The sequence below is a fragment of the Leptidea sinapis genome, chromosome 2 (genome assembly GCF_905404315.1).
Source record: "Leptidea sinapis chromosome 2, ilLepSina1.1, whole genome shotgun sequence".
In the NCBI taxonomy this organism is placed as follows: domain Eukaryota; kingdom Metazoa; phylum Arthropoda; class Insecta; order Lepidoptera; family Pieridae; genus Leptidea; species Leptidea sinapis.
In genome coordinates this window covers 9,641,173-9,663,641 of record NC_066266.1, presented here as the reverse complement: position 1 = coordinate 9,663,641, position 22,469 = coordinate 9,641,173, and the positions used below count along the sequence as shown (strand labels likewise).

Sequence of the window (22,469 nt, the reverse complement as noted above, 5' to 3'; positions counted from 1 at the left end):
CTTGCATGACTGATTATTTTTGTATGTATGTTTGGTAAAATGGTGAATTTCTAATTATGAATAAACAATCAAGTTGTTTCTTAAAACAATTTCAGAGAAAACATACCTTTCTTCACTTATAGTTGACTGAGGTGAATGAGTGGAATAGTCCACCGGGCCTCTATCCATGTACAGGGTCTCACAGACGTACTCCTCAGGTTTGGCGACATATGCCATGTAGCTGGCATAATCCACATCACCGTTTTCCAAATACTGGTAGTCTTGGTAAGGATCCTGGTAACACTGGTCTCGTCTGAAGTACTTCTGGCAGCGTGGGTCTAACATCCCACACGGCTGGTTTTGGTAACCATAATATTGGTAAAGCCATGCGTTCGCCAGCATAATTGTTGCTTCTTCTTCACTGTTGGAATTTTACTTATATTAGATATAAAATCTGCCTTAAGGCTGGGGACCGAGCCAACGGCCTTGAGAAATCGAACGGAGCTAGGTTACCTCTCTCGCACAAGATCACCATACTTTTTATTCACAATAAGAAGCATGTTTCTTGTTTTACAAACATAATATAAATTTCTTTATAAAAATAAAAAAACATGTTAAATAGTATTGGTAAACAGTAAGAAATTTTTCATACAATTTTTATCTAGATTAAATGATTAAAATGGCTCCAACTGTAAAATTTAGGAAAAATCACCAAAGTACTTTGGTGATTTTTCATTCGCAATGTCTGTTAAAGATAGAAATGTAAAGAAAAATGAATTGTCTTCTCATATTCTGCAGATATACAATTATTTTTTTGTAAAATAAAAGCTTTACACAAACCGTTAAGAAATGGTTTCAATTGTGCACTATTTTTGGGATAGTGGTGGCCTTAAATAATTATTGTATATAAAGTATGTGTGGATTTATGCATTTACTGTCCTCCATAACCCTTGTGTTTTCATTTATTAATTCACATTAATTTTTTGACTAATCGTGTAAGGCATTATGTATTGCCATATGTATAGTAGACGTTTGAGTGTTTTTGTTGCCTTACCTTACATATACTGTTATTAAAATAATTTGAAAACTATGAAGCCTTAAATGTTGATTGAAAAAAGTGGACATTAGTTTTTTGTCATTTCTTCCCATGAGAGCTCAAGTTTTTTCGAATGGGTGGTAAATGATAAAAAAAACTTTTGAAATTCTTAAGTGTCATTCCCTTGACCTAAACGAATAAAGTGATTTTGATTTGATTTATTAATAAGATGTAAATGAAAATGCTGTCAGTATTCTTGATAATGATAATTTTAATTTAATGTAATCATAGTATTGTAAATATAGTTATAAGATTAGTTTTGTTTGAATATATTTTAAATAAAACATAATGTATAAACCTTAATAGCATCAATATATTTAAATATCATACGTTGACAGTTGAAATGTTAACATAAATGTAATTTATGATATGTAAAACTCAAAGTTAATAAATATTGATTTACAATGCATCTTATTGACCAAGAGAATTTAAACAACTGGAGTAAATGCGGCAATGTATAGATAAATCAGTCAAAGCTTATTACAGTCTAGTTAGTGGCACGTTCCATACTTTAGCTTTGTTGTTTTGTCTATGCGTATAGAACGTCATTGGTACGTTATAAGTATATTTGTTTGTCTTTTAAAAAAAATAAAATAATAAACATTTATTACTTACCTTAATATTTGGTTGGTAGCAACAATAAATTGTCTAGGAGTATCTGTCGCTTCTTTGACTTGTAACACGACATGCACCCACAGAAACTCGCCAGATCGTTGTTGGAGCTTGACTAATAGTATACAGCATTTGTCCTGCTCTGATTTTGTTACTAAAATTAAATAATAATAAATGGAACTGTTTACAACATGGGATAAAAAAAAATCACATAAAAGTAAGAAAAGCATCAAATATACCGAATAACAATTAAAACTTAAATACAACTTAAGTTACGAGAAATATTTATTTATTTGGGCAGCTAACAAATGATAAAACTCTTTACATGCTCAAACTTAAAATATAATATGGATAAGAGTTTACGTTTATAAGACAGTAATTTTAACAATTGAAAAACTAAAATCTATAAATATTGTAATATATAATAGAAAAATAATAATGAAAATGAAACATAAAAACAAGGTTTCTAAGTCACGTGTGTAAATTAAGTAATTACTTTTTATGTTGTGCAAGCGGAATGAATAAATCAATGTTCTGCGATTTGGCCAGAGTGAGTTTCACTATTCATCTAATATTTATTCAATTCAATTTATTAGTTTAAAGAAAGTAAAAACTAACTTAATTTATGTTTAGTTTGTGCTTCTCTCAAGCTCTCCCAGTGTAAAATTTGGTACCACGATACATCTACTAGTTCATGTTTCTTCCATCCCAAATACCATTCGCCACTGCAACAAAGTTAGGGTTTATTAAAAAATATTACATTATAATTGTTATAATACCGAAAAGTACATTCTAATAGTAGATTATGATAAATTATGTAATAATGACGTTTGAATTCGAATGTGGTGCTATGAAGATTACCTCGATGTGATGTGGTGACTTAGTGTCAATGTGTAGTATCTTCATGTCCATGGCGTGTACAGTGGTGAACATATTGGTAGCGCCGTGTACTACACACTGTCGCGTCTCCGCCATGGTGAGCGGTGTACATGACGCTAGGAACACTGGCTTGTTGCGTGACTATATATTGCTCTCAGTACTTACTTAATATCAATGTGTAGTAACTTCAAGTCCATGGCGTGTACGGTAGTAGACACATTGGTGCGCCATGCACAACACACTCACGCGTCTCCGGCATGCCGAGCGGAGTACATAATGCTAGGATCTTTGGCTTATTGTGACACTGTATAATGCTCTCAGTACTTACTTAGTGTCAATGTGTAGTATCTTCATGTCCATGGCGTGTACAGTGGTGAACACATTGGTAGCACCGTGTACTACACACTCGCGCGTCTCCGGCATGGCGAGCGGAGTACATGATGCTAGGAACACAGGTTCATTTCTACTACATAATGGTAAATATGACACATAATGGCCTCGCACTAACACTACCTGAAAATTACATACTTTATTAGATGTATTTTAAGCAGACTAAACATTTTTAAGTTAGGTCAAATCTTTCATTTACTACGATGCTATTTGTAAAATGTGCTATGTGATTTAGATAAACAACAATAAATTGGATTGCAGTTAAATTTTTTAAAGAAGATTTATGTTTCAATACTATTTATGCAAAGTGATGTGGATTTATTAAATGGCATTAATATATATCCATGTGTTAGCTACTACTATAAATACTTCATAAATTAAAAACTCTTCATACATACTTTTTGGTCACCAAATCTCATCTGTCTTCTAGCGTTTCTTGAAACGTTCATTCTACAGAAGAAATGCCTATTCTTTGGTATATTCTCAGTCTCTCCATTGCTCCCTCTATTTAGTTCTAACTGGACCATTTGGTGGTCTTGTCTATCTATAATATCGTATACACTATCGCCGTGTATTAGTAAGTCTTCCTAAAATAAAAAATATTTAATGAATACCCAAAGGTAGACATCGAAAGCACGAAAATGTATGTACATTGTAATTACAATGTAACTCCTTGCCTGAACTTAAGAGCAATTGTGCAATAAATAATTTAACACTTTTAAAATGTTTTTAGAGAATTAAATTTTAGTAAATATTTTTTTTCTTATTTAGCTCCATGTCAACCTAATATCGCTTGTAAATAGTCATTTATTTCCATAGAATTTAAGGAAAATAGTCAAATAGTCTTTTAATTCTCATCGAAATGATTTCCAATACCATTTACGTTCACAACTAGCTTAGTAATGTATTGCTTACAAAATACAATATCTGCTGTTTTAGTATAAGCTGTAACGTAATATTATTTTCTTAATCTATTACATCGGATTCGTACTATACAAAATCACAAAATTCTATCCTGATCCTTCAATTACTGTGCGATTTACTATTTAATTGAGCCAAATTGCCGTAATTGTAATAAACTTTATTTGCTGTGCTTAGACCAGCCAACCCTTAACACCAGCAACACTTTTTCTTCTTTTTTTTAATGATAATAAGGCATGAGACGAGCAGCTGATGGTAATTGATACGCCCTGCCCATTACAATGCAGTGCCGCTCAAGATTCTTGAAAAACCCAAAAATTCTGAGCGGCACTACATTTGCGCTTGTCACGTTGAGACATAAGATGTTAATTCTCATTTGCCCAGTAATTTCACTAGCTACGGCACCCTTCAGACCGAAACACAGTAATGTTTACACATTACTGCTTCATGGCAGGAATAGGTGCCGTTGTGGTACCCATAATCTAGCCGATATCCTGTGCAAAAGAGCCTCCAACTGGAAAAGAAGTATTAGCGACCATTTGTTCTAATATTAAACAACTTATATAAAAAACAAACCATCGAATGTCCCAAGTATTCCGCAGCGTTTTCAGATATGTACAACAGTTTTCCGTTCTGAGTCATCATCATCATAAAACCGCTCATCGCCTGAAAGACACCATTTAATGTCAGCACTGATTTTATGTTTTCACCGTGAACACTCGTAAACTTGAAATGCATACCTTAGAAAATCCGATATTAGGTGTGGGTGTAGGTTGTTCTTGATACTGATATGTAAAGTCGTGACTTTTGTGTACTAAAACAGAAAGAAAGACGGAATTATGGGTGAAGTTATAGCAACTAGAGATAAGATAGCGAGGCAAATGTATTTTAAACGTCTTAATATGCCTTTTCGTGACTGAAGGTGAAACAAAAAGTTCTGGAGACGTTTTGAAAACGATGACGGATAAGAGTGCACGTGATGAGTTTCGACAAACATTTGGAGCATGGGAAACTGACGACGACATATCGACTTTGAGACATTGTTTTTTAACTTTTGTTGTTTTCTTTTTTTTTTTATCTTAAGGCACGTGGGGCATTTTTAAGATGAGAAAAACAATTGTATGAAATTCCAGAAAAACATTCCAAACTACAATCATGTCGAAATTGAGTTGAGAACAAAAACTGGTCACGTGATTCATATTTACGGACTGACAAAAAATGACCGCCCTAGTGTCACTCTTTAAATGACGTCTTGACTTAGTAGCCCAACCCACATGTATGGAATACACTAATATTTATTAAATTTTAAACACGATTTCCTTAAAATGTGATTAATGTGTGTAGCTTAGAAGGTTTTTCAGGAACTACGTCCAATTGAACTCGTGACAACGTTGCCGTTACCTTACAACAAACAATTTATTATTATTTACAAAGAGATGTAAATACTATGTAATAAGAACCGGTCCGGCCTAGGTAAAAGTTGAAATTTAGTTTTGTATGAATTATGCAGTGATTTAACATATGTTTGAAATAGTAATTACAATATTTGAAGTATAATCCGGCTAAGTTTGAAAGTTACTTCATAACAAATTGAATTAAATGGCGCCGTGTACCATTTCAAGAATGATGTGACATGAAAAACATGTAAAAAAAACAGTTATTCCGTTAGAATAGTAAAACTATAATATTCTAAGGGTACTTCTTACAATTCTTATGTTTGCGGTGGGTGTAAGTATCAAGTAAATAATGGCAAAAGTAAAGCAAGCAATGGGTTTCCAGTACCCGCTTTGTTCCAAGTCTCTTTGTTTAGGATTTTAGGCGTAATTTTTTTTTTATGAAAATTAGGGACGAGACGAGCTGGACGTTCAGCTGATGGTAATTGATGCACCCTGCCCATTACAATGCAATGCCGCTCAGGAAAAAACCCAAAATTCTGAGCGGCACTACAACTGCGCTCGTCACCTTGAGACAATGTGTTAAGTCTCATTTGCCCAGTAATTTCACTAACAACGGCGCCCTTCAGATCGAAACACAGTAACGTGTATACATTACTGCTTCACGGCAGAAATAGGCGCCGTTGTGGTATCTACCCATAATGTAGCCGGCATCCGGTGCAAAGGAGCCTCCCATTGGTAAAACTTATCTCGGCATGTACTCCTTAAGGTTGTATGATCAGATATGTTAGTGTTCGAGTATAATCTGGTAGAAAGGTTTAACTAACAAATTCACTCAGCTCTTCTCTACTCACTCTTCATTAAAATGGCAGTGACTGATGGTAAAAAATCTGTGTTGAATTATTAATTAATGTTATTGGCAAAGGTGATCACTTAACATCCAGTAATTCCCACGCTCATCAATAAATGACACACACAAAACAATGGCTGGATTTATATAAAAGAATTACATGCGAATTGAAAATAAAATAGAGTCAGAAAATATAAACCTTTTATTTTATTGCAGGAAAATTCAGAAAAACAATCTTATGTTAGTGATTACTTTTTATTATAAATTAGTTAAATATTCTTCTCGTTTTAATTAAAATAGTTATTTCTCATCACAAATATAGTAAACAAATGTTGTGATTTTTAAATAATTGAAATAGCCGGAAAATCAGTCTCCAGTCAAAATTTGGCGAGTCATCTGAGCATGCCTCGTGTAGAGGCGAAATACGTGTCGAATTAATTAAAGACAAGACTTAGCGGGATATACATTAAATAAAAATTTAAACATTTTTATAATAACGGTTTTTCGTAAATTAACGCCTGAGTCAATAAACAATATTCTAGGTGACTTGATAAAAAACTAAAAAAGGGTCACTTATTTTTTGTGTTCAATATAAAGTATTACCTTGTTGAAAATAATTCATTTTCCGTACGTAAACACAGACTAAAGCCATCAGCTGTAGTTGTGATAGCCTCTGCCGAGTGGAGGGGGGGAGCGGCAACAGGTCCCGAAGGTTGGATATCTCTGCGTTGATCAGGTCCCGCCGCATTTTACTTGCGCCCTTTGTCGATTTTGTAGGCTCGAATCTGTTTATCAAAATAAAACATTACTAGTCGCGTCCAATGACGTTCTATACATATCATTCGCAGTCTGATAGTGGAACGGCAAAAGTGCGCTTAAAGACAATATAAGCACACTTTTCTCCTTAGTCGTGTGTCGACTGTCACTGCCCGAATCGAACCTAAACTGACTGTTTTACATTGCTGTTTATCCATTAAGAATATTATAAGCAACTGGAGTAAATGCGGCAATGTATACATATACTATAGCAGTCGAAAATTATTATGGTGTTATTTATACACAAATAGTTTGAAAACTTGTATTCTATCTATAGACCAGGGTCAATAATTTTTGAAACCACATCGATAACCTCAAAGCTTATGTGAAATTCAAAAAACCGTGGTTTTTTGAATTTTTTTGTGAGGTTATGTGAAAAAAGTGTGAAAACAAAAGTTGTAGATCTTTTTACTACCTACTACCTAACTTTGCCATTTAACTTTTTGCCATAGGACTTGTGGTTTTGCCGGAAATCGAGATAAACCGTTTTTTACCCTAAAACAACCCCCCTTTTCCACTTCTTCCTCTTCAAAATAGGTTCTAAGCCTCTGGCAACGTGCGACATAATTTCATTTATTACCGATTGAATTATCAAGGCAAGAAAGAACAAAAAACGTTGGCCACGGTGTTAAAAACGGAATATTTAATAACTGCATTTAAATAATCCTAAATTACCAATATAATACTTAAAACATGTACATAACAACTTGAGAGTAGCTGTAAAACATAGTTCGTTATTTTAATTATTTTATGGCCAAAATCTAGCCATAAACATTAATTCTAGACATTAATTATTGCTTTTTATCGCAAAACTAATCGCATCAATAGGTCATAGTTCATAATTAACAGTTGAAGGATTAAACAAACACGAGTCGAATAAATACATTACAAGTGAGCATAACTGGAAATATAAACTGTGAAAATACAATTTGCACTTTTTAATTGGTGCCTTACTGACTTTAGTGGTCTGTCTCATTGGTAACAATCCGGCTCGAAGGACCATAATAGAATTGCACGTAGGGGTAGATTAACGCTAGTTAGATAATTAATGTCTTAACTATTATATAATGGTAATTCAGACCGGATCTAACCGAGAAAAACTAAGGAATAGATTTAATAAAAATTTTGAATGAACATTAATAAATGCCGGGACAATATATAGACAGATATAGATATAGTCAACTTCTTGCATGTTCTTGATTTATTCACAGGCATAACTTGATACCGAGCTTATATTTTGTAAAGCCGTTAATGTCTGTTTTATTTCAATTGGTTCACAACTGAATATCATCATATTTATGTGTTGGCTAATTTTAAAATCACTGAAATTAAGTTTAAGGAATCCCTATTAATATTATACTTAAATTTGAATGTATGTTTGTTACGCTTATCGCCAGAGCTACTGAACGAATTTTGATGAAATTCGGTACAGTATCGCTGTAGACTAGAGTTTGGGAAAAGACATAGACTACATTTTATCCCGGAAAAATCCATGGTTCCCGCGGGATTTGTGAAAAACTTAAATTCACGTCGATGAGCTATAACCATCCCAGTTAGTTTAATTTGTCATAGCAATCTTTATCGAATAAGATATAATATGTTGGGAACGGGAGCGAAAACGGGAACCGAAACTGGAATAGGACATGAGAGATAATCTTTAATTCCAAACTTGCTTATTATTTTTAAAAACACGTTATCCACGAGCCGCTAGTAATCTTATATGTTAATACGTACAGGGAAGTGAAGAATATAGAGTTGGTTAATAGAAAAGATTTAGAGAGATTTGTAAACAATGCTCGGATATTGCGTTCCGGACAGGTGGGGTCGGCTTCCTTTCTTCATATTATTACCATTCTTGCAAACCGATTATTAATAAGTTCTTTGATAGACCTATGGCCGATAGGAGCGACAAACAATATTAATTTGATTCGGTTTTACGAGGCCCAATAGTGGGTACAATGCGGCGCTTTTGAAGTTATGTTCTTTTGACTTCAGGTTCCGTTACTAAAATCAACTTTTTAGTAATATTAGATAAATAATAAGTAATTAGGTATTTTAAAAAAAACATTTAGTAACAAAGTACGAAAGTGTTATTCTTTTTTTATGATATACTTTCTAGTGTAAGGCATTTAGTATTTATCGTTTGAGTATTTTTCTTAGATCACTTTATATAATATTATAATCAAACAGTGGCATTGAATTGAATGCCAATTTAAAACATAAAATATTTTTAATATTGATATGGTGACTATAAGATGTTATTTTTACCATGTTTACCAGTGGGAGGCTCCTTTCCTCAGGATGCCGGCTAGATTATGGGTACCACAATGGCGCCTATTTCTGACGTGAAACCGTAATGTGTAAATATTACTGTGTTTCGGTCTGAAGGGTGCCGTAGCTAGTGAAGTTACAGGGCAAATGAGACTTAACATCATATGTGTCACGGAGACGAGCGCAATTCTAGTGTCGCTCAGAATTTTTGGTTTTTCAAGAATCCTGAGCGGCACTGCATTGTAATGGGCAGGGCGTATCAATTACCATCAGCTGAACGTCGTGTCCGTCTCGCCGCATAATCTAGCCTTCCTGTGCAAAGGAGCCTACCACTGGACTAGACTGTATTGCCAGGCCTATACTATTCCAATATCTTTTCTATGTTTGTTCTAAAATGATATCTGATTAAGATTATATTAAACAAAAATTTAGTTTGTTAGACTTGTGATATTCAAGTCTACCATTTACAGTTTTAAATGCCATAAAAGTAAAAGGATTAACAATGCATATATAGCCACTAAAATATTATTTCAGTAAGATTATATAATAATATAATATTGATACACTTTTCACACAAATTATCTTGCCCCAAATTAGGCATGTAATATAGTCTGTGTTATGGGTTGCAAGACAACGATATATTTAATACAAAATAGTTAAATAAACATACATAAATACATATAAACATCCATGACTGTTAAACAAACATTCATATTAATAATATAAATGATTGCACCTGCCGGGATTCGAACTCGGACCTCTAGCTCTGTAGGCAGGGTAGCTAACGACTGGCCTGTGTAGGGCGTCAAGTCGTCTGTTTATGTCATAGAGGTAAAAGGAATTAATTACCACGTGTCCACTTTACCCTGTATGGATATCGTTTGAATGATAAATTGATAATACCGAGGATGTAGAGCTATCGCCGGAAATCATATTGTGTAATTCTACATTTCGCATCCATTATTTTATTATATTTTAATGCAAATACTAAGTAAAGCTCATTCATAACGCGTGCAATCTTTTCCTATATTACGATATGGAATACAAATAGATTTTGTAAGTTATTCTTGTTTATTTCATTGTAAATGCGGTTTTGTATTCATATAATTAATATTAATGGCGTTTGTGAGATGAAAGTTGATATGCGCTATGAACTGCGATTATGTTAATATGAAATATATATCGGAAACTATTATTGACCCGTTTGTATTGTCATTGTTGATATTTAAATGATATGTTAGAGATGCGGTCTTCTTGATTTTTATAGATTTCTTTATGAAAAAAAAAGGAAGAGACGAGCAGGACGTTCAGCTGATGATAATTGATATGCCCTGCTCATTACAATACAGTGCCGCTCAGGATTCTTGAAAAACCCAAAAAATTCTAGAGAGGACATTTGGGTTTTTTAACAACCTCTTTAAATTCAAATTCAAATATTTTTATTTAAAATTAGATATGAAATCACTTATTGCAATTCAAAAACAACTACCTATTCGGATATTACTTAATTCGCATAAGAAATAATTTTAGATAAAAAACCTATTCACATTAAAATAACAGTTAATAATAACCGTTAATTATGCTAGAGATAATAGACTAAATGTATCAATAAAAAGAGTTAAAGTGTTGACGATAAATACAATCAATAAAAACCAGAGCTCACAAAAAAGTAAAAAGTTTTGATCGTAACACATTAATGAAACAAGGGTGGAGGCACTTTCCGTCATGTTAACATGCATCTCATGCGGCTTTCGATTGTGCCTTTGATCTCACTCGGTATTATTTTTAAAGTTTTGGGGTTCCACGCTTATTAAAGAAGTACAACTATTTTAACTTCACAGTACTTCAAAATTAATTAACAAGTACTAAATCCTGTTAAATATACTAATATATAAATATAACTTAAACTAATAAATCATTTCACAATATTTAATTTAAAATAAGAAATAGCTTCAGATTAAACTAATTAAAATTAACATAATCTAAATGCTATCCTAGATATTATGTTTAGATAAAAATATAAAAATTAAGTAGAAGTTAAGTGGTTGTAAATGTTTATAATAAAGTAAATAGTTTATTTAAATGTAAGAAGTATTTTTAGTTTTTTACAACTCACGCGCTGTAATTCTTTAAAAGTGTTTAATTTGGATATATAATATAGGCATTAAAATCTTACATTAGATTTATAACGAAATTTACGTGCATAGAACAAACTGTGTAAAGTGGCTGTAAAGAACGTTAAACCAGAAAAATAAATAATATTTAGTTTTTGCATAAAAAATACATTTTTATTATCATTTTAGCTAACCCGACGTTTCATGGTATTTTCAGATGAAAATGTAACTTTTCGGCAAAAACTAATTTAAAATACAGTTACAATAATAACACTCGTTTTAATCCTTTAAACAATGCTTCATTTAAATGCTATGATATAAATAATATCTATATAATTTAAAGAGGAATTTAATTATATCCCATTTATATTCGTTATTTAAATAATTGTCCTCTTAACTCACTGCGGAACCTTCACCTTAGTTAGAACTAACTTGTTTTTTTCACTGAATCGTAAAATGATTTGAACGATTAAGCTTTTTAAGTTTATGATTGTTGGAAGTTGACGATGATTGGTACTCGTTTTGTTAATTTGATTTAGTGGTTTTTTGTGCCTGTTACAACTTACGTTATTGTTTGGTAATAAGATTTACTGATTATTTTTAGTTTTCGTATCGTCGATTAGCAAAGCTGTTATTTTCGGTTATTATATAATTAGTGTATTATATTTTTAGCTATTTCCATTCTTTAGTTTTGTTTATGCTCAAAGTGAAGGTTTTTTGAAGTTATACTTCTTTAAGACGTATCAAAAAAATGATGAGAGTGAAATTTTAAGATGCGCGTGCATCACTGTAACACAAAAGTGACAGGGTAAAGTTGGTTCCTTAAATTTTCTGACATTTGCGACATTCAGTTTTTTTTTTGGTTTCTTCGTCCATTATTAGGATAGGCAAAGGGTTCAAGCCAGTTCAGCCATATTCGTTATTTAATAATTAATTGTCAAAGCAATCGTTGCAAGATTTTTATAATATATTTCTTTCTACAAACGTAAAACAATAATTTGGAATAAATAATTTTAAGGATTTTTGCTTTGTTAGGCCAAAGAAGTATAACTTCCTACATAAGAACAAACACACTTTTTTTTATTCTGTTAAGTCGAGTTAGTAAGCCCCTTTTTGTACGATGTAGATTCTTTTAAAACACGATACCAAAATTAACTTGTTAATAACGTCTTTTTCGGTTACTCACATTACCTGCATTAGAATAATCCATGAAAAATGTTTTTTTTTTTACGGAATAGGAGGACAAACGATCGTAAGGGTCTCCTGTTGTTAAATGATCACCGCCGCACACAATCTCCCGCAACACCAGAGGAATCACAGGAGCGTTGCCGGCCTTTAAGGAAGGTGAATGCGCTTTTTTTGAAGGTACCCATGTCGTATCGTCCCGGAAACACCGCACAAGGAAGCTCATTCCACAGCTTTGTAGTACGTGGAAGAAAGCTCCTTGAAAACCGCACTGTGGAAGACCGCCACACATCCAGATGGTGAGGATGATATCCTAACTTATGGCGTGTCGTGCGAAGGTGGAATTCGGCGGCAGGAACCAGTTTATGTCGACAACGACATGTATGCTGCGCCCAGTGAGGAAGCTGGAGGTCCACTTGGACTACTCGGGAAGCCCAAATGATGGAAGTTGCGAGAAATGTTTAATTCATTTGCGTTACTTTTTGTGTAAATATAAAGAAAGAGTAGGTCCCCACAAGATGGAGAGACGATCTGGTCAAGATCGCCGGAATTGGTTGGATGAGGGCAGCGCAGGAATGATCGTCATGGCGATCTTTGGGGGAGGCCTTTGCCTAGGAGTGGACGTCTTCCGGCTGAAATGATGATAATGAAAGAAAGAGATATGAAGCAAGGCATGTTTATGTGGTAGACTTTACTAGAACAATGGTGACTGCGTCATGTTTTTTAAATTAAAGTTATCTATATATATAAGAAGCAAAAGTCGAGAGTGGCTTGACTTTTTGGACGTTTCTTAAGGTACATGAAAGGCTTAGATTAAGAATTGGTCTCCGCTGTGCTGCAACTAGATACCGCAGGCGTAGTCACAAAGTGCGGCAACTAATGCTACGTACAAGTGGGCGTACTCGAGCCAGTCTCGAACAATGTGTGACGTTGACGTGCCACATGTTCTGTTAAACTTTGCTAATAATTGAAACAAAAATGCCAGATTGCGAAGTAAAACTTTATAAAAATAATAGTACAAGAAATAAGAATGACACTGGGATCACATATTTAGTATTTAGTATTATAAACAATTTGTTACGTATTTAAAGTGATAAGGGTTACCACTTCTAAGATTAATAAACAAACAAAATTTGAAAAACAAAATTTTATGAACGATGCGGGACTCGAACCCACGACCTCTGGCGTTCCGTGCCAGGTCCTCCTGTTGAACAAAGCATACAAGATTTTATTACGATACGTCACTCGAACGGTTAGATCAGTTGGGAGAGGTCGTGGGTTCGAGTCCCACATCGTCCATAAAATTTTATTTTTCAAATTTTATTTGTTAGTTTGTATTTTATTAATTTCAATGTAAAATAACATGAAACGTATTTTCTATTCAAAAAATACTCAACTCAATTGCTTTATATTGAACAAAAACTGATGCGCATAAAGTGAGCGTATTTCACGGATGACACTAATGCAGATAATGTAGGGAATCGACAAAAAGGTTGAATTCCTCAAATAGCTCCGAGTGAGGCTTTCACGCTGAGCGATGCGCCGTGTAAATTGTACCGAATCATTTTGGTAGAGTATCGCTTTTTGTCGCGCACGTGTCGAAATGTGACAGAAAAACATGTCAATTTCGGAGAATATTTTCAACAGTAGCTGTACGTGAACGTTACATAATTATTATTAAGTAACTGTAATCTATATTATAATGATGAATAAATGGTTAGGCAGAGGAATTTTATCAAATTATTAATTAAAACTGAAGATTGGATGATTTTACTCTTAGATCATTTATACGTCTGGATGGACCGTGAAAGATGTGAAAATGTAAGAAAAAAATAGAGGTTAACTGTTGACCTCTACTTTGAGCAATGCTCGCAAAGTAATAATAGGTGTTTATCAGTTCACCTCTATTTTAGCAATGCACGCACACAAAGTGATATTAAAAATAAATCTTAATTTGTTGCAAATATAAAATACATATTTGATTAAAATCACCCTCGACCCCCAACCTAGGATAGACTATAGTATAAAATGTCAAAGAAATCAAAAATATATATAATTTTTTTGTACATTTTAAAGAAGGAAAGTCACATGCATATCGCGAGTGTAAGACGTAGCTTGTCACACACACTAAAGTAATAAACCTGGCCTGTTTTCATCGGTCGTCTAGCAGCAAGAGACTCTATCTAGACGTAAAATTATCTAAACTTTTACTACATACAGGTTTAATTTGTACAAAAATCCTTTCGAGTTACATCCCAGCGCTCTTAACAACTAAGCCAACCATTCGCATGACGCATGTTCTGTCATCTTGGATTGCTTAACTGTCAAAGTAACAGTAACTGTTATTTTTGTGTCAAACATGGTATTTATTTAGGCTTTACATTAAGTATTGATCTCCACTGCGCTGCAACTTGATACTGCAGTAGTAGTCACAAAGTGTGGCAACTAATTCTAAGCCAAAATGGGCGTACTCGAGCCAGTCTCATTAGCATCTAATGTACGTATTCGATTTAAAAGTATAGCAGGACCGGACTGGCTGAAAACAGCCAGAGATCGAAAAAGTTAGAAGTCTTTAGAGGAGGCTTTTGTCGAGAGATAAATTACTAGTTAAGCTAATCTAAGTTTTATTTATAAGAAAAATTAAGTAACTAGTAATAATAAAGGCTATCTTTATTTATATAATTAAAAAAACTTCGATATTATTCCAACGGTTGTAAAATTATTTTCACGAATATTTGGAATCAATTTCATGGTATTATGAATTTATATACATATGCATATTTTCGTATAACAATTGTATAAATGTCAAATCAACGTCAAAATAAACAAGTAGAATACTTTTAAAAACATTAAAAGACATGTAATTTTTAATTGAGGCTTTTGCGACGTGGACCTGCAGAGTTTGGATAAAATAAATAATAATAAAAATTTTAAAATCCTTTAAAAAATACTTTAAATTAATTGATTTGTAACACTCGTTTCATTAAAGAGAAAACGGTATTAAGAGCAAACTGGGTGACGTTAAAAAATTATATTTATAAAAAACTAGCTGACCCAGCAAACGATGTATTGCCGATATTAAAATCGCAATATAAAAGTAACTGTTGATCGTAGGTGGGTGAAAATTTGAAGTTGTATGTATTTTTTAATGTTGACTCATAATCAAACAAAATTTAAAATCAAATGTCAAAAAAATTTAAAAAAGCATTTGGCGTGGACCATTCTTAACATTTAGGGGGATAAAAAATAGATGTTGTCCGATTCTCATAAGTACCCAATATGCACTCAAAATTTCATGAGAATCAGTCAAGCCAAGTTTCGAAGGAGTTTAACTACAAGCACCGCGACATGAGAATTTTATATATTAGATATTTTTCTTTTCGCTATTGGTATTTACTATACTATTATTAGGACTAATGTAATATACAAAGTAAGATAAAAACATTGTAAGAAAACAGGAAATAGCTCTTGAACTTAATGTGTTTTACTTTCAAGGCCTCGTCCTGTTTCAGTTCTACAGATATTAATTTTTCATTACTATGCCCTAGCTTAGATAATGACTAAATACGTGCACACATATGTATAAAACTGATGTGTGATATTTTGTGATAGTTGACCGAGATAGCTGCCAGCGCTTGGGTTTCCAGTAGCCTTATTGAGGCGCGAAGATAGTATTTTGAACATTCTCCGCGCCTCTGGGCCCCACGGGCTAAGTGTCTCGACACAAAACGGCACAAAGATGTATGACTCACTGAGACCGACAGATTTGCGACGCTTGCTGTCTTCGGTAGTCGAAGCAGCAGCCCCAGCACCAACTGACGTAACTTGGACATGAGAAGGAGCCAGAGTGTCGACGCAAGTAGCGTCCCACACCAGCACCCTTCCTCGTGACCAAGGCACCTGCGTCATTCCATCAGGACGCTTGGCATCGCGTCGGGTAATACCATTTGGCTCTAAATGATGTGTGGTTGTTATATACATAGAATTTTAATATACCAGCGTATAGACAAACTGAAGAGTGGCAATGCGTCTCTTGCTACTTCTTCTCTAGTGAGGGGTTGAGCTGGTGCGCTACCCTTTACGATGTAGCGTTAGATTCAATAAGAAAAAATATTTGACATTCATAAGTGTCATTTACGAGGCCTACATGAATAAAGTGATTTTGATTTGATTTGATTTAAACGTGCAAGAGAGAAGAACATCTCTAACGGAGATATAACAATATAGAAAAGAAAAGTGAATGATGGTGGCAGGATGATCCTTTTTTTTATTTATTTATGAAAATAAGCGACGAGACGACCCGGACGTTCAGCTGATGGTAATTGATACCCCCTGCCCATTCAATCCAGTGCTCAGGATTCTTGAAAGACTAGATTATGGGTTCCACAACGGCGTCTATTTCTGCCGTGAAGCAGCAATGTGTAAACATTACTGTGTTTCGGTCTGAACGGCGCCGTAGCTAGTAAAATTACTGGGCAAATGAGACTTAACATCTTATGTCTCAAAGCGACGAGCGCAGTTGTAGTGCCACTCGGAATTTTGGGGATTTTTCAGAAATCCTGAGCGGCATTGTAATGGCAATACGTGGTAGAAAGTTCCTTAATAACTGCACTGAAGAAGAATGCCACACATCTAGATGATAGGGAATATATCTTCTGCCATCAAAAGAAAATCATCGCACTGACTACAAAACTACAAACAACCAAACAATTTTCATAGTCTGCAATGAAATAAAGACCACAGATACTAAACAAACAACCTAAATACATTTCTTGCCCATTTTAAAATTACATTTATAGATATTGCGTTCATTTTGAGCAGTTACAATGGATATGATTGTTTGATAACGACAATTCTATCAAAAGTACCCGTCTTGATGTAATGACGCCTCGGATATTTTATCCGACCATCGACCTACGGACAAAATCATTCCATCTATCTCCAATTGTTATTGTACGTTTGTTCTGAGTTGGACTTTGATATTGAGTTATAATCTTGGCTTGTTAGATTGCCAGATAAATATGTTTTAGCGTTTAATTTGAGGTATTTGGTTTATCAATAGATTGACTGTCAATACAGATAATTTAACGTTTTTTATGGATTAGGAATAAAGCTTGAGATGGCTGAGTAAGGGCTATACCTCACTGGGACACCAAGGTCGGGGTGGCGCAGCCATCGCCGCTGCCAACAACTACAGCCGCTACAGCTCTTTAGGGAGTTACTAACCTACTGTCCGTTTTATTATGGAAATAGAGGACAGACAAGCATACGCGTCTCCTGGCGTTAAGTGATCACCGCCGCCTAGATGCTCTTACAACACCAGAGGAATCACAAGAGTCTTTACGCTTTTTTTGAAGGCACTCATTTCGTATCGTCCCGGAAACACAACACAAGGAAGCACATTCCACAGCTTTGTTGTACGTGGAAGAAATCTCCCTGAAAAGCACAGTGTGAAGGACCGCCTCACATCCAGATGGTGGGCATGATAACCTAATTTGTGGCATGTTATGCGAAGATTGGAGGGTTTGGTTGACCAACCAATTTGGTGACCAGCTTAGACGCGTCATTACTCTGATGTCTGTATGGTTTTCTTCTTAAGTAGCTTACGGACACAACGGTGTCCAACGATTGGTTGCGCAAACTTAGTGTCCCGGTGTAATGTAGCCCTAAGTGATAACCTCCATCTATGCTCACAATACCACAGCAAATTCGAATTGTATAAAAATTATTTATTCACACGATATTAAAACACATTCTTTATTTCAATATTGTTTTTTCTACAAGCGTAAAATAGCACGAGGAATATTTTTTTAAGGTTTTTTTTTACGCCAAAGAAGAATAACTTTAACATACATTTTATTTCAGTTCTCGTCGCGTGAACTCTGCACGAAATTTTATTGTTACCTCAGTCTATATTTAAGTTTGCTTAACTTATGTAACTAATATTACGTTTCATGCACTAATGAAGTGCTAAGTTATTTATTTATATACAAGCGACGTAATATATTTACTGAAACTATGTTTTGTGTTTAAAATTTAAAATATTTAGGTTACTTATTTGGACGAAGACGCAAGAAGGGTGTACATTTAAAAAAAAGGGTTTTCACTGGCACTTCCCAGTGGGTGGCTCCTTTGCACAGGAAGCCGGCTAGATTATGGGTACCAAAACGGCGCCTATTTCTGCCGTGGAGCAGTAACGTGTAAACATTACTGTGTTTCGGTCTGAAGGGCGCCGTAGCTAGTGAAATTAATGGGCAAATGATACTTAACATCTTATGTCTGAAGGAGTCGAGCGCAGTTGTAGTGCCGCTCAGAATTTTTGGGTTTTTCAAGAATCCTGAGCGGTACTGCATTTTAATGGGTAGAGCGTATCAATAACAACCATCTGAACGTCCTGCTCGTATCGTCCCTTATTTTCATAAAAAAAAAAGATTGGACCTTCAGGAGTTTGATGGCATACTTAACTTTATTTTGACCAAAGTGTGGTTTGACTCCTTTCTGCTTAACTACGTCCAATTATTGATTGTTTTTCATTAATAATTTGATATTATTGATTATTTTTATATTAAAGACTCTAGAAAAAAAGGAAACCATTCAAGAAGTGTTTAAAATGTATTTATATCTGAGGTGACTAGAGCTAAATACTATATTAATTATTTGGTTCAGAACATTTTCTTACATTATACTTTTACCAGTATGTGTTAATAATGCATTGTGTACTTAAAAGTCTTCTCAAATATTATCCATTATTTTCTACTAGCTGACCTGGCAAACTTTATTTTGCCACATAAATTATATATGTAAACCTTCCTTGAGCTTCAACGAATCTATTACAAAAGATTTCATTGAGATCGTTAATATTTTAGGAATAGTTTAGGAGTTATTAGGGAACATACAAATATACATTCTCTTTTATATATATAGATACATATAAATCCAGTGTCCTGATATTTGTTTCCAGTGAACTCCTAAACTAATGAACGTATTTTAATGGGGATTATTTCATGGAGTGCAGTTAAGTAAAACTTGAGGGATAGGATAGTTTTTATTTCGATTTGGGATCATAATTATTTTTTTTTTCAATATTTGTTGTGTATGGACCTTGTATGAGAGAATTTGTTGACGCACGGTTTGATAGTTCTGCTGTTGCTGCAAACAATTTCGTTATAACAACAGGGAGCATATTTTACGAAATAATTCTAAATGTTATGAAATATTATTATAAAATTCATAAAAACAGTATTTTTTTATTATGTACAGAACAACGTCTGGCGGGTCAGATAGTTTTCTATATTTTCACAGTATTCCTGCTGTTTCTACGATACGACCACTGAATCTCCTATGAAGCCTATCTTCTTTACCTATTCCAATAATTATTCATTACTATTTTGTAATCTTCCGTTGATTGTTCATAATATTATATGCTTAGATTAAGGATTGGTCTCCGCTGCGCTCCAACTATATACCGCACTACCTAAAAACAATATCTTTTTTATAACGCATCGTGTTCTTTTAAATTGAAATTATTGAAGTACAAAATACTTACTGATGATATGTGAGTGTCTTTATTACTTCTTGTAGTATTCTTTTTACAAAGTTTTACAACGAAACCCGGCAAGTTTTAATTATTAGCAAAGTTTAACAGAACTTGTGGCACGCCAACGTCACAAATTGTTCGAGCATGGCTCAAGTACGCCTACTTGGACGTAATATTAGTTAACGCATTTTGCAACTCTACCTGCGGTATTTAGTTGTAGCGCAGTGGAGATAAATCCTTAATCTAAGTAAATATTATGTCTAGCCTATTTCAAATTTAAACATAGAACAGTTAGGACTATGTCTTTTGCTTTTGCTCTGGATTCCTATGTAACACACTTATATATTTTATATAATACTTCTGTCAACTAGTGGCCAATTCTACCAGGTCTTATCTTAATGGTTTTTGTTAAAACTAATTTACTATAGAGCTAAATATAGTTGATATATTACTAATTTAATTCAAAAGAAACATAACCCGTAAAGAAAATAGCTTTGAAGTATTTAATCTGTAATCCTACTCGAAGTTTATATAGCCCATTTTTGAAATATATATGTAGGGTCAAATACCGTGAACTCGGCCCCTTTGCTCTTAATTACAAGCTGACAAAATAAACCAAGAAAATTTCCTTAAATTTTGTCAAATAACTTTAAAATTATTTAAAATGTTTTATTCACGTCATATACCTGTTAGAACATATAATTGTAACGCAGTATTTACTGTTTAACACATTGAAGGTTTGTATTTTAGTAAATATAACATGTTGTGTCCTTACGAAACGATAATAAGATCTGCAAATGTATTTCATTCTAATTAAAGCGTGCTAGTATTTATTTAAAAACACAATATTACTGTTTTGATTATTATTCGGATTATATACAAAATCATTAATCTGTTTAGTACATTAATAGAGTAATTTATGTCTAATCCATAGACAACTACATTATCAAACATTTATGCCTACTAAACACTTGAAGTTATACTTCTTTAGGTGCGTTATGAAAAAATTATGAGAGTGAAATTTAAGGTTGAGGTTGGAGTTGGTTTCTAAAATTTTCTGACGTTTGCGTCATTCGTTAATTTTTTTTTTGGTTTCTTCGTCCATTATTAGGACAGGCAAAGGTTTCAAGCCCAAACAGCCGTATTCATTATTTAATACTTAATTGTCAAAGCCATCTTTGCAAGATTTCTACAAAATTGTTCTCTCTAAAAACGTAGAAAAGCACGAGGAATAAATCATTTTAATGATTTTTGCTTCGTTAGGCCACAGAAGTATAACTTCTTGCGTGCATACATAAGTACACACACACTTTTTTTAAATATAAAACCACAGGTATAGTATAACGTGATTTCAACCTGAATTATTTCGGATATTAGAAGGAAGAAGCAGAAGAAAGAAATACAAAATACTTAAAAATTAAAATTGAAAGAGACCCAAACTTTTTTTTTAATGAAAATAAGGACGCGGAGGACGTTCAGCTAATTGACGCCCTACCCATTACAATGCAGTGCCGCTCAGGATTCTTGAAAAACCCAAAAATTCTTAGCGGCACTACAATACGCCGTAATGTTTACACATTACTGCTTCACGACAGAAGCAGTTGCGCCGTTGTGGTATCCATAATCTAGCCGGCTTCCTGTGCAAAGGAGCCTCCCACTAAAACAAAACTCACAAAGTGATCCCGACTCAGCATGTTTCCGGGTTTGAAAACTAGCGCTGGTGGGCCATTTGGCGATACGTCTCGATAAAGATATTAAATAAAACGGCACATTAGTAAGCACAGCTACCCCAAATGAAAATTGTCTGAAAAGTTCTACGACGTATATTAATAATCAGTACAAACCTCCTACTTAAAACCAATTTAATTTCCGTAATTGTAAGATTACATTTTTGTAAACTTTATTCGTTTGTTGTTAAAATAGTTAATAAATCAAATCAAAATCACTTTATTTATGTAGGTCTCGGAAATCACACTTATGAATGTCAAAAAATTTTTTTCTTATTTCTCGCCTGTTCGTAAAGGGTTGAGAGCTAATGAGAAGAAGTAACAAGAAACTCATTGCCACTCTTTAAAATCAACAATTTACATTTTATTCGTTTTATATATATATATATATGGCTGATATGATGATGATTAGCTTGCTCCAAACTAGGCATAGCCTGTTCTATGGGTGCGAGACAACGATATATTTAATATTCTATACTTAACTTAAATATCCATATTAAATATCAATATCATGTTTGCATCTACCGGGATTAGAACCCGGGACCTCTAGCTCAGTAGGCAGGGTCACGAACCATTGGGCTATATAGGTCGTCATTGAAGGAACTAATATCGTGTTTAAGTAAAAAATAACGCAAAAATGCTTCTTCAATAGATTAGTCGTGTAAAAGTTTCATGCATATGATGTCAGGACAGTACAG

General features: G+C 33.8%; 1 protein-coding gene across 2 annotated transcripts in view; it reads right to left on the bottom strand.

Moving 5' to 3' along the window:
- The window catches only part of LOC126971800 (PAS domain-containing protein cky-1-like), a 29,677-nt gene that overhangs the window by 3,311 nt on the left and 3,897 nt on the right, over positions 1 to 22,469 (bottom strand). The window contains exons 2-9 of one of the 2 annotated variants that reach the window (XM_050818227.1): positions 6,725 to 6,906; positions 4,618 to 4,691; positions 4,454 to 4,543; positions 3,355 to 3,543; positions 2,895 to 3,079; positions 2,306 to 2,412; positions 1,691 to 1,841; positions 107 to 400 (exon numbers count right to left, since the gene is read on the bottom strand). In XM_050818227.1, coding sequence (XP_050674184.1) covers positions 107 to 400; positions 1,691 to 1,841; positions 2,306 to 2,412; positions 2,895 to 3,079; positions 3,355 to 3,543; positions 4,454 to 4,543; positions 4,618 to 4,691; positions 6,725 to 6,906 — 1,272 coding nt within the window. Of the gene's footprint in view, positions 1 to 106; positions 401 to 1,690; positions 1,842 to 2,305; positions 2,413 to 2,894; positions 3,193 to 3,354; positions 3,544 to 4,453; positions 4,544 to 4,617; positions 4,692 to 6,724; positions 6,907 to 22,469 lie in introns of those variants that run through there. The other variant, XM_050818236.1, reaches the window with a different exon arrangement.